Source organism: Gallus gallus, chromosome 11 (assembly GCF_016699485.2).
Source record: "Gallus gallus isolate bGalGal1 chromosome 11, bGalGal1.mat.broiler.GRCg7b, whole genome shotgun sequence".
Classification (NCBI taxonomy): Eukaryota; Metazoa; Chordata; class Aves; order Galliformes; family Phasianidae; genus Gallus; species Gallus gallus.
Window position 1 is genome coordinate 17,777,798 of NC_052542.1, and position 13,650 is coordinate 17,791,447.

At 44.8% G+C, this 13,650-nt stretch overlaps 1 protein-coding gene across 2 annotated transcripts in view; it reads left to right on the plus strand.

The window, feature by feature from the left end:
- BANP (BTG3 associated nuclear protein) overlaps positions 1–12,546 on the plus strand; it is a gene marked incomplete in the record, with an annotated part of 130,249 nt that extends 117,703 nt beyond the window's left edge. For both annotated transcript variants that reach the window (NM_001173545.1, NM_001173546.1), the window contains 2 exon segments: positions 8,085–8,228; positions 11,937–12,546. In NM_001173545.1, the coding sequence (NP_001167016.1) occupies positions 8,085–8,228; positions 11,937–12,008 (216 nt within the window).
- Positions 12,547–13,650: the final 1,104 nt, after the last annotated feature.

Genomic DNA, 13,650 nt, shown 5'->3' on the forward strand with positions numbered 1-13,650 from the left:
AAGCATGAGATGCTCAAGCTGAACGCCTGCACCTCCATCCTTAGTTTAGGCAGGGTGGTGTAAGCTGGGGGCAGCTCGTGAGCCCCTTGCCTTTTTCATACACATCATGCATTTGTAAATACTATATATGCTATATATATCATATCCAGGTATAATGGGTCAGACTACTTTGGTTGCATTGTGCTTTGGAAGGGGTTGGGGGGAGTGTGCCGATGAGGGAGGTGTCTGTTCTAAAAGAGAAACCAGAGAACGTGAACTGACTGCATTTATTAGGCTCCCTTACATTTCTCCAGTTTATTTACCAAATCAGATGTGAACACTTTCCAAAGACCCCAGACTATTTATTAACAAGTTATTAGAGGGGAAAAAACGTGCAGGGGGATGGTAATAATAAAGATCATGAACCCCTGCCACGTTTTTCCTTCCAGATGTCGATCCAGCTCTGTGTATCTCAGTCCGGCTCTGTGCATCGCAGTCGGGCTCTGCATCTCAGTGCAGCTCTGTGCATCCCAATCCAGCTGTGTGCATCTCAGTCCAAGCTCTGTGCATCTCAATCCGGCTCTATGCCTCTCAGTCTGGCTGTGTGCATCTTACTCTCCTCTGCTTGGGGCCCATTGCAGCATTACTCTGAAGGCTGCAGCTCTCCATAAAACCATCGTGCTGGGGCGTACCAGTGGCTTTATGGCATGCCGTGGATTTTCAGAGGCTGAGGTTTGTCCTTGCAGAGCCCCGCTTTCCTTGGGGCTCTCTGAAACACAGCTTGCAGGGAGCGAGGTGCTGGGAAGGGGCTCCTGCTCTTCAGAGGCTGCAGATGGTTTAAATCTGCTAAGCCACAGCTTGCCACCTCCTATCTGGCTCGATCCAACCACATTAACCAGAAAGATGGACGCTTTTGTAAGGTTTGTTCAACTAACCGCAATAGCTGCAGTTTGTGTTCTTGCATTTCTCTGGGATTTGTCCGGGCGCATTAAGGGAATCTCCAAGTAGAAATTATGGAATAAAACCATGCTGCTTGATATGCTCCGACTCAAAGCAGATGAGATGGTTTATTATTTGTCATGCGAGGAAATAGTGCCACTGATAAAAACGCGCTCTGGAATTACTCTCCTCATTTCTCCACACTTGGTAGACCCGAAATCAGCTTCGGTTTTCATGGGCTTTAGTTTGGGGAATGTAAAGGAGGTGCTCTCAGTTATATGGCTCTGTAGGGGTGTAAGTTAATGAAGTTTTGACAGATTTAAGGTCACATTTTGCACGGTTCGATGCAGCACGCTTAGAAATACGCAGCGGGGAGAGTTCCTCCTTCTCAGAATGGTTCTATCTTGGACTTTTATATCTGCTGAATTTATTTCTGTATTGGCACGTTTTATGCAGGAAATAAATAGCAAATTTAGGTCCAGGGGGTCATTGGAGTCAGGAATGACCCAAAGTAAAGCTTTACGAACTACATCATTAACTTCAGGATGATACCCTAATCTTTAAGGGCAGTGAATCCTCTTTATGTTGTTTCCACTTACATTAAGGTTAGCGTGCTTTTATTTTAAACAAAGCACATCGGAATGGGAATATATTGCCTCAAGCAATGCTCTCACAGTGTAATTTTCTGCAGGATCCTTATCAGACACAGTGCAGTATTTGAGGACAGGTGAGCGGAGCCAATCATTCCCTTTGGGTGATGGGAAATGCAAATAGGATGCTTGGTTCAGAGACTCTCACTTGTAGTCCCTTCGTGACTGCTGGGTCTCCCACAGCCCGTGGCTGCTGCTTCTTTCCATAGCCCAGAAAATGATTGTAGGTGGTGTTAAATGTATTGGAAATAATGTAGTTGCTATATTGCAGAAAGTAATTTGAAGCCTTCCCCTTTGTATTTTCTGGTGTTTTCCCCCAAATATCTTTGATTAATGCTATTTGGTGTTTCAATGACAGGCACGAAAGAAAGTTGATCGTGGATGGTATGTAATGGCAGTGTAATTAAATGCTCAGTAATGAAAGCGAAAGGTCATTTTTTTGCACTCTGATATGATTGACTCCACCTGCCTTTTAATTAAGCCAAATGCAAAGGAGTGTATTGTGCTAAGAACAAGTGCTGCAGGAGAGGTACTGCCAAAGGTTTGGAGAGCTGCTTGGAGCCGTGCTTGCTCTTTGAACGTATCAATGATGCCAAGCACAGGAGGGCAATAAAGCCATCTCCGTCTGTTCACTTTTGTGCCCAAATTGACTTTCATCACTGTTTTAGCTGCAGCATTTCACAGAGCTTTCCATTTTCCTCTGCAAAACTCACTTTTGTGCAGCGTTTGCTCGGATGCTGTGTGTCAGCATTACAGCATTTTCAGCTGTGAACCATCCATGAACAGCCACCCTTTCAGTGAGTCAGTCTCATTATTTAAAGAAACGTCATCTTTTATTGCATTCCTGCAGCAGGAATGGGAAGAAATGGTGGAAAGAAAGGCATAGAAATCCCAGTGTGTCTTGTTTTTGAGCTTTTTATAGGTAGGCAAACATATGTGCTTGCCTGGATTAATAAAAAAGCACACAACAACAGTAGCAAGAATGTATTCTAGAAGACTCAATCCATCAAGGACCAGACTGAGGGATTTGGTTTTTTGCTAAACAGACTTCAGTTATCCTGAAACAATTACTTTTATTGGAGGGCCGGGGGGTAGAGAATGGCTTTAAGAGACGTTAAAAAGATGAACCGTTTTCTGTGATAAGTAAAATCAGCAGAGAGGATGTGATGATAGGAACTGAACCATGGTTGGAAATTGTGCTTGAATAATTTTGGAAGAAACCAAAGGAAAATCTATTATATTTTAATCTTTTTTTTTCATTATTATTATTATTTCCTGCCCTGGCAGTTGAATGTTGAATGGAACTATTAGTTATGGGCAAAAATGGAAAGGAGGAGAGCAGAGAAAATAGCTGGTTTTCATTATTACTACTAATTTTATTATTACCACATTTTTTCATGGCAAACTCACTGAAAACGGGACCAAAAATAGAAATCTGGGACCTCCCGACTCAATGCCTTTATGTTTCCATCCATCAAGACTTTGAGAAGAGAAGGATAGGAAAACAACGGAGGGGGAAGGAAGCTAAAAGCACCCAACAGGAGGAAGGCCAAGGTTGGGGTGAATGGGAGCACAGCTGGATGCTGCTGCAAGGCTCTGCGGGTGCCATCCATCCCATCCAGCCCACGCGTTGCAGTAAGGAGCGGTGGGTGATGCCTATGGGCACAGTATGCTTCAAGAGAACCCGAGGGATCCGTCCATCTTCTCAGGTTGTTTTATCAGATCCGTTGGCTCTCGAGTCTCATTGGAAGCACTAAGGAAAGTAAATGTTTGGTCAGAGAGGCTGCGGTTCTGCGTGCGGGCAGTGCCAGGAGTTCGCACTTCATTATAAGCAGCTGAGCAAAATACTTTTCCTTCTGGTATTTCTAGGATCGTTGAAAATCAAAACTAATAGAAATGCACTCAGTGTTCTTTCGGAAGGAGTTAGGGAACATTTTCTTCTTCTGAGAGCTGCTGGGCACGGGGAGGGATGGGGCTCCCTGGTGCTTTGTGGTTGAGGTGGGTTGTACACCAGGGTCACCGTGCAGTGTTGTCATCATGGAGATGTTTGGACGTTGTGTTGAGGGACGTGGTTTAGTGAGAAGTACTGGTGATGGGTGGGTGGTTGGACTGGGTGATCCTCGGGGTCTTTTCCAACCTTGGTGATTCTATGATTCTGTGTGAAGGTTGGGAAGATCAGGCCAGGCCACCAACAGTGCTTGAAGAGCATTGGTAGCTTCAGCACGTCCACAAAGAGGGGTATGTAACGGTGATGTGAAGTCTCTGAGAGCTGAACATCTCATCACTGTCAAGGCAACACCTTACACAACGATCGAGCAGTAATAGATAGCCAAACATGCCTTTTTTCCAAACATTTCCCTTAATTATTAAAAAAATGTATATACTTTTTAAGGTCCCCTTATTAATTTTAAGGGTGGATTGTGTAGGGTTGTTCTTAGCACTGATCTGAGCCCTCACCAACCCAAGTGAGCATGAGCGAAACTCAGAGTCGGGTCCTGCTGGGTTATGTGCTGAGTGAGTGGAAGCTGCTTGTTTGTGGGTGTCCAGAGCACGAATTAATCCCTTCTGTTAGAAGGAAAGTTTATTATTTTTGAGTTTAACCATATTCTGTTACCTGTTTTGGAGCAGCGAGGCAGGATGTTAGAGGAGCCCAGCGGAGTTGGGAAAAGAGGTTCATTTTCAGGGCAGATTGTTAATTTTTGTGGTACAACTCCTTTATTTTAAGGTCAAGGGCGGGTAAGAATCACAAAGTTGAAGTATTGGTCTGGGAGCCAAGCGAGCAGCCAAAGAAAAGCCATATCCTCACACCTGCCCCTATCGCTGAGGTCTCTGTTCCCCCACTCCTCCACTGCGCTACATATAGCTGTTGATCCCTTGATGTCTGTAATTTTTGCAGCCTCCCTGTAGTTTCCTATAAAACTTTGTGGTATTTGCAAACCCGACAGAACTGTGAAATGGGGCAGACTGAAGTCGTAGGGCTGGGGCTTTTATCTGGGTTAGCTTGCTCTGCTGATTCGAGGGGGTCTGTTTGGATCCGCTTGGATCTGTTGTATGAACTCTGTCCTTTTTGGCATTTGTTTGTCTGTCTGCGTGTCAGCGTGGGGTTTGGAGAGAATTTCTTCGTCTTGGACCTTCCTACCCTATGTGACAGGAAATTGGGATACCTCTTTTTTGTGGTGCTTGGAATACTATGAAAGGAAGTATTGTAGAGCCCCAGGACCATAAGAAAACTTCTCTCTCCATTGGCCTCATTAGGCATTTTCTAAACCATGTATTGATCAGTAGTGCTGCTGGAGAGAGCTAGAAAGGGTGACTTAGAATTGCTCAGGTTGGAAAAGGCCTTAAAGGTCATCAAATCCAACCACTCCAAACTCAGCAACATAGCAAACCTCTAAGCCTGTTTTTAAGACTGAAATAGCAGGTCTAAGTCACCATTATTGCCTAAAGAAAAGGTTGTTTGTTGTTTTTAACGTTGATTCAGATGGATTTTTGTGCCTGAATGCTCTTGAGATTCCAAATAAATGGTGTTATGAATGTTTAGCGTGCTGTACACCACCATGTCACGTTGGACACAGAGGTGTTCAGACATGGGCTGGGGCCAAAAGGTGCAGTCTGAGCCTGGAGTTGGATCGATCCTCTCTTTGGCAAAGCAGGTGAAGCACCAGGTACTGTGCTGTTGTGGCTGCAGGGCCAGCTTTAATTCCAAATCCATTACAAACCCATTCTTGTTGGCATGTTGTCCACTCAGCCTCTGCAATAACTAGCTGGGCTTTATCATTCGGACTTCTTTGTGAATAATATGTCATTGCAGATAGCTTGCCCAGCAGAAACACAAAGTATGAAAAGCACATCGCTGTTTGCATGAAACCAGCAGGGAAAGCATCTTTCAACAGCAAGAGGTATTTTATGCAAATATGGCTATTATTTTGGCAAGCTGGATGATGAAGTTTGATTATCAATAGGAATCGTGTAGGTTTGGTGTATGATAGCTGAGAGCAGAGTTATTTGGTTTTCAGATTGTGCACTGTCAAAGTTGTTTACAAGGGTGGATAGCGATAGGACGAGGGGGAATGGTTTTAAACTGAGACAGGGGAGGTTTAGGTTGGATATGAGGAAGAGGTTTTTCCCCCAGAGGGTGGTGACGCACTGAACAGGTTGCCCAAGGAGGTGTGGATGCCCCATCACTGCAGGCATTCAAGGCCAGGCTGGATGTGGCTCTGGGCAGCCTGGGCTGCTGGTTGGCGACCCTGCAACATAGCAGGGGGTTGGAACTGGATGGTCACTGTGGTCCTCTTCAACCCAGGCCATTTTATGGTTCTGTGATTCTAAATTCTCCTGGAGTGCAGTGCAAGGGGTGCAATTGGGAGCATATCCTAAGACAGGGAAGCTGGTGCTGTTAGCAGCTGTAGGCTTCTTTGTTGTTAAAGCAGTTCGTGTGCAAGAAAGGGGCTGGTTTGGTTGCTTGCATGCTTCCTGAGGTTTGTGCTTCAGAAGTTAATGAGACAAAATACATTTTAGAGCTGTGGATAATCAATAGGACAGACTGCCATGTAGTTCTGACAAGGCGTATCATGTCGTTCCAAAGTAAATAGTGCAGGACAAGAGGCTTTTGCTTACTCCTGTAAAAACAGAACGCAGCATCCCTTTGCAGCTTGGTGCTGACCGTATCTCAGAACACCCAAGATCCCCATAAAACCCTGCCAACGCCCCAAAGGTCCTTCCTAGGGGTCACCTCTTGGCCTCCCACACTCCCCAGGGAGGGGCTGTGCTGCCCACTCCTTCACGGCCACCCACCCTCCCATCAGCTGAGAAATCATACTTGGGTAAGGGAAGCTTTTGTTCAGAATGTTATTTTTGCTCTCGGTTCTCCTTCCTTCGTTTGAAAGGCATCTTTTGAGCGCTGTGGTTCAAATACCAGAGGTAGTTAAAAACAAAACAGCACTCACAGCATATAGAAACCAAACCGGGATTTGTATGTTTTGGCTGCATTTTAAAATGAGATCGGGGGACTTGCTGTATGTTTGATTCTGATTTGTGTTTCAAGTAGTAAATTACAATCGCTCTCATCGCAGGGATGCATTTAAGCAAGCAGTTTGGGGTGAAGCATCTGCTCTTTTGCTGCTCTTTGGCTACCAGGGGACTCAGCCTCAACCAGTCAGCATGCAGATGTGTAGAAACAGTGGCTGCGAGCATTAATTAGCAGTAATTTGTAAATCTACACCTTCATGTACAATGGGAAGATAAACATTACTGTAAGAAATAGTCGAAAGTTGAATGTGTTTGGCTGTGAGAATAAGTATCTTGGCTCTGTCTCTCTATTTATGTAACAGTGAGCACATTGGTTGGGAGATGGCTGTGTGCTATTGACATTACTGCAGCGCTGACTGCTCCGTCTGTCCCACTTACCCTTTGCAATAATCATTAGCAGAATTACGAATCCTTCATCAATTATCTTTTGCAGCCCATGGGGAGATGTCATTTATCACGAGGGCGGTAACAGCCTGCTCCTTAGGAAAGCCACTATCTCTCATTGGAAGCAGTTTGCCAAAAAAGCATCTTTTGAAGTGTTTCCCAGCCACAGGAGCACAACATTTCCATGCAAAGAGACTGCAGCAAATGAGCAAAACTGAACAAGTCCTTTTTTTTTCCCAGCAAACCTGACTTCTGCCCTCCTATCTTCAACCTGAAGGTGCAAGAATGCCAGAAGTGAACTCGCTGTCTGCCTTTTTATCCCCCCCTCTCTTTTTCTGCCATCATGAAACTGAGCAGAAGAAGTTTCTGAAGCAGCTTCCCCCAGAACAGTGCTGTGGCTGCAGAGCTTTGCTCCTTCCCACCAGCTCATCCTATGAGGAACCTGAGCTGACAGCGCTGCTGTGCTCATCTGCCGACTGGCAGAGTAAACTGATGAGCTTTCGTAGCTGCAAACTGTGAGACAGACCACTTCTCGTACTTACAAACTACACAGCAGAATCAGTGCTTTGGTTTTTCCCTCTGTTTGGCTTCTTAAGTCTACAAGCTTTGCTTTTGCTTGTGTTGCAGTTACAGAGCCGGGGGAGTTGGATGCACCCAGTGAATGCAGACGTGGTAATTGGACTGGTTAATCAATGTGCTAACTATTGCTAGAATGAATTTGAATTAAAATTGACCTATTTAGCACAGGCCACCAGGATGATTTATTCCTTTGCTAGTGCTGATACAGGTAGGGGATGACTTATTCAGTGTTAGGGATCATAAGACAGCCAAACGTTTCCAGGTATGGTGCTTGTTAGCTCTTCCAGGGAACAGCTGCAGGAACCCATAAGGCAAAATGCAGTGAGAATCTTGCGTGAGGATCTTCCATGTGTGTACCACGTCCTCTTTGGAGACCCACATTATTTAAACTGCTACTGATATACAAGTTTTCTCAAGTTTCTGCTTAATCGTTTTTGGTTTTGCATCTGTTTTCAGGTCCATGTTTCCTAATGCATTTCTGGCTGTGCCTGTTCACAAGCTCTTTCTCCTTTGCTCTGCTTGCAGGTGTTGCAAGGCGCTCAGCTGATAGCTGTTGCATCTGCCGAGCCTGCATCGGGAGGAGTTGATGGATCCCCACTGCAAGGCAGCGATATCCAAGTCCAGTATGTGCAGCTCACGCCAGTGACAGACCACTCTGCAACCAGTCAAGTATGCCTGCATATATGTGTAGATATATATATATATTTACCTTCTGAATGTGCTTAACTCGATTGAAACATCTGCCAGATGAGCTATCTGAGTGAGTTCACGGCCCTCTTTCCAAACCAAAACCACAACATTTGGCAAAAGTATCATTTTCTTCAAGGTATGGATGGGCTCGAGTACTCATTTGAGAGCATGATCCTATTTCCAAACTGCTCAAAAAAAATAGAGCCGTCTATAATAAGAAGCATAATTTTCTTAAAGGTAAAGCTGGTTATTGACTATTCCTTCTTCGGCGTTGTTGCTCAGTGCCCCCGGAGAGCAGTTATTTTGGTCACCATTGTTTTTCTGCATCCTTGAGGGCTGAGAGCCATTTTTACAGGACATGGAGAAAAACTGGCTTGGAAACTATCCAAAAAGTGTTTTTCAGACTGAGGTTTCTCTTAAAAAGGTTATTCTCTTCCTGACAGAAGTTTTCCAGTTATTTTGATCCGCAGCCTGGATTTCCCATGGGAGCTGCAATGTATGCAATTGTAAGTGAACACTTGATGGTCTCAGTTAAGGTGGAGGAGGTGTGTTTTATTTCTTTTCTTGATCAGTTTGAACAGTCACGTAGCTGAGGCTAGAACCAGCTCAAAGCCATGCCTGGTGGCAGTGCAGGAACACAAAAAAGCAGTTGTCTGATTTTTCTAAAGGTGATTACATGTTGTGCCATGAACCCAACTGTAGTGGGCTCCTTTTCTAGAGAATGCCCAGTGCTTGTGAGAGATGTTCTTTTACTGGCCAGAATATAATGCTGTCCTCAGCAGCCAATCTTAGAAGGGAGTTTTGTCTGATAGATACCCAGTTTTGCAGAGAGTTCTGATCTGGCTGCAAACATTTGGACATTGGGCCTCTTGAGCATAAGAAATGGAGGAAGTCTTGTTCCTTCCCTAGGTTTGTCTCTGTGCTTTCAGGCCTCCTCAGTCATTGATTCACAATCACTTGTAATAGTGCTGGACAACAAGAGCATTGCTGAGGGATCATGCCTTATTGAAGCTGTGCAGTACCAAGAGTACTGCTGGTCCCATGCAACTAATAAGGCATATAGGCATCAGATAGCAAGAGGTGTTTCTCTCCTGCCATGCTGCTGTCCTCACTCCATGCCTTGGAGATCTCAAATCCAGCACCCACGGGTTGGGTCTGTTCCTGGCGGCTGCGCTCCCCCCTTGGCTCCCACCTCCCATGGCAGGAGGCTGTGGTTATAAACATCAGCATCCGTCTCCCACACGACTGGCAGCCACCAGAGGAGCTACTTTTCTCTTCAGGGACACTTTGCACCGTGTTAGGTTTTAATATTGTGGTTAGCCACAGATTTATACAGAGCTGAAGAGAAACAGAAAAGGAATGTGAAATAAGAAAAGTATGAAAGGAAAAACAGACTAAAAATAAGTTTGCCATAAATATTTCCTCGGTTTACACAAACTGAAAACCAAAGATCTGATAATGAGTTGGAGAAACCAAGTTGGAATTTGCGTTGCTCGGAGTGATGGGGATAGCTGTAGCTTTTTTGGCTAACGTGGAACAGACCTACAGGCTTAGCAAGGCCTTCATGAGAAGGGAGAGGTCGTGGAGGTATCTCTCGCCGAGACTGGAGCAACCATTGCATTCATGGGCTTCTTTGCCAAGGTGCTGAGATGTTCTCAACGGCTTTGAGTCTGTTTATCAATCAAAGCTTTGTAAAGTGGAGTTAATTATCTGCTTGTGTCGGATGCCGTGCCCTGTGCGAATTCCACGCTTATAACGCCATAAGTGTGAATTCTGAAAGCAAGGCCTCCTGTTGTTGGGAGCTGTGCCTGAAGGTGGCAGGGAGCTGTTTGCAGTGAGTCCCTTCTCCGAGTCCAGCTGAAGCACGCGCTGCTGCACACTTCAATCCGGTGCTCTCAGTGCAAGGCATGCTTTTGCATTTGCAAATTGGCTGTAGGCAGAAGTAAGAATCTCAAGTATTCCAAAAGGCTCTTAGTTCCCTTATAGCACAGATATAAACACCATTAATGTGCTAATATTCTTTTGCAGGCAATTTCAAACCTAAATTGTGCTTCTGTCCCCTTTGGGCAATCTTCAACGTTAGTCTGAATTTTGGATAAATATTCAGCATTACCATTCTGACTATTATTTGGTAGTTATTTTAATTCCATTAAGTTTTCATCTACTGGGAGAGAAAACTTGGATCACTTGAAGGCTTTCCTGCTAACAAATGTGGCAGTATGTTAGGATTATTCACTGCTTTGACACTCAACTATTGACAGTGATCTATTGAAGGTGTAAATAGGTGCCGAATTACCTCTAGATGGGAATGGGAACAGATCTTGCAGCGGTGTACAATTACTGGCCATAACTCAGAGAGATGGAGAGATAATTTCACAGCCAAATCGTCACATAGAAGCAGTGCTTTATGATTCTGAACCTCAAATGAACGTGTTTCCATTTGAATAAATAACCTGTGGCTGTATGGCAAACCCTAAAGGAGAGGAAGGCAGGTTGAATTTCCACCCCTGCTTCTTTGTGGTTCATCGAGCCTCAGAGCCAGGCTGAGAGCAGGGGAGACATTGTCATAAAAGAAGAATTCCACGGAAACACTTCAGTATCCAGGACGTTACATAAAGCATCGATTAGATGAATTTATGGAGGGAAAATCCATCCAGGGCAGATCTCCGGAATCCGTGGGAGTGTGCAGGAAAATACCATTAAGCACTTGCCCTTTTCTCAGAGTTTATCTGCGCTTGTGATATTGGCTGCTATCAGGGGAAGGATTATTGGGTGTGAGGGACTTTATCCAAGCCAGTGCAGCTGTTCTGAAATGCTTCTCATTTTATAGCTTTAACGATGCAGCGTGCTCCGTAATCTGGTTTTCTGTACGCTGGCTAACTTGGTCCAGAGGGTGATCTGCTGCAGGATTACCCCTTCCCAGCACTGATAGTACTGATGTGGGGCAACTCCATCTTTGATGAACCCTCTTTTAATTGCTTTTATGTTAAATTCTTTCACGGAGGACTGCTTAGGCTTGGAAAGCGGGGAGAACCTGAGGCCCTTAGGAAGAATTTAGAGGCAAAAAGGATTGGTAGCTGTATTCTCATTTGGCACAGAGCAGAGAACGACTACAGCGGGTTAGGCCAGCGGTCTGCTCAGCCCATGTCCTGAACCAGCAGAGAAAATTAGGAGCACAGAGCAAACGGATAATTATACTACGGTAGTTCTGTCACCCCGGGACTTGTTGGCCTTCCTGCAATTGCCATTGATGGGTTTTTCTTCCGTAGCACCACTCAGCTCCAGCCCACATCCGCTTGGGCACGGACAGCTTTGGTTGTGGTTCTCCTTACAGCTCGTTCCTTTCTGGGAAGAGACATTTAAATAGGTTTTTCCTATTTGCTCTCTTTGTGCCACTCACGCCATTATAGACCCTTGTCATGGGTTTGTTCTTTCAGCCTCCTCTTTTCCAGCCTGAAGAGTATTAGTCTTTTGCTTAGGTTTTGTATGGAAGCCGTTCTGTTCTCCTGGCTGTTTTTAGCGCCTTTGTAAGCACGCTTCTATTTCAGCTCCATCGTGGAGTTGATATTCGTGCAGATGTTGCACTGGTGTAGAGAAGAACTTTGTATTAGTGTGGTTTGCTCCCTTGGCTGCATCGGCGACAAACGTCTTCCTATTGATTTCCTGACCTCACGTTTCCTTCTGCAGGGCACTGACACCCTCCAGTCAGCAATCCAACCAGAAATGCAGATAGAACACGGAGCGATCCAAATCCAATAAGGAAGTGGTGCAAAAGCTGCGTGAGCTGAGATGTCAGTGGGCCACGGTGGGAAATGAAGCCCTGCAGTCGTCGTGCAGCCCCAGGAAGGTGGACTCATAGGCTGACAGTCGCTCCTCTGCACACAGCAGGTTTCTGACCATCCGTTTGTGTTCACCCAGAACAAACCAGAGCCATTTGCTGCAATTGGAGCTGCATTGCTGCGTCTGTTGAGAGTATTCCCCTCAGAAAAAAACAAACACTTGGCCTGCCCTTAGGTATATTTAAGGAGGAAAAAGTCCTTTTGGAAAGAAATCCAATTAGTCGAAGCAGTGAGACTTAAATTCATGTTTCATCCTGTCGTTTCTTCTGTGAAATACACCATTTGAATGTCTGCAAAATGTCTTAGGAGGTGTATTGCTGCTTTGCAATACTTGCTTTACCACGTCTCGAAGATCAGGAGCTCAGATATTTTTCACCGTTCAGACAGCTTTTTTATTTGCAATGGTGTTTATAACAAAAATGGAAAATATATATTAAAAAAAAAGAAAGAAAAATCCCATAACTGCAAGTATTAGCCTTTTGCTGGTGTTTTCTGTTCAGTGTAATGAAAAATGTATTTGCAGAAGACTAACAATTTTGTTTGTACTGTTGCTTAACTACTTTTTCTAGGGGAAAATGCTTTTAAATGCTGTAATTATGCGTTTCTAATGAAAAATAAATGTGTATTTATGAATAGTGCAGCTCTAAGTTGCTCTCTGCTGTAGGAACGAGTACAGTTTGACCAGGCTGTGCCATAGCAGTGTAGTTCTGGAGCATCCGAAGACAGATGCTATCAGGTGAGCTCTGCTGTCCACGGGGAAGTAAGATTAAGTCTGTGAGGAAGATATCAGTCTTAGATAATGTTATTAACTAAATTTCCAGTACAAGGAAAATGAAATAGTTAAGCTTTTGAGTCTGCAAATCCTATTTTGCGTAATCACAGAACCATAGAGTGGCCTGGGTTGCAAAGGACCACAGTGATCATCTATTTCAACCCCCTGCTACGTGCAGGGTCGCCAACCAGCAGCCCAGGCTGCCCAGAGCCACATCCAGCCTGGCCTTGAATGCCTGCAGGGATGGGGCATCCACAGCCTCCTTGGGCAACCTGTTCAGTGCGTCACCACCCTCTGGGTGAAAAACTTCCTCCTCATATCCAACCTAAACCTCCGCTGTCTCAGTTTATGAAATCATTTTTACAAATGTGAATAATTCTTTTGAGCTGTTTCCTTTTTAGTACCTCCTGTCTCCGTAGTGCAGCCATTCAGGGCAATACCTCAGACTGGAATTCGTCCCTTAGAAGCTGAGTTGCAGAACTTCTGATACCTGGCTTGGTGTCCAGCTTGCAGCAGCAAGGTGAAATCCTCTCCCTGCCAAGACTTGTGGGAAGCTTGATATCAATTTCAGCAAAACTACCTTTTCATATTTGCTAAGCTTGAGTGGAAAGGATGTGTGTCTGCAATAACCTGCTTAGAAAAGTATGGAATTCACTGGGGGAGGGGTTGGCTTGTATTTTTTTCAGCTGTGTTGATCTATGGTTATTGCCAATGTATGGTTCATATCTCATTGAATATGTTAATGAGTGGGGACATTGCAATTCTACATGGCTCAATTCAGGATAAAGCT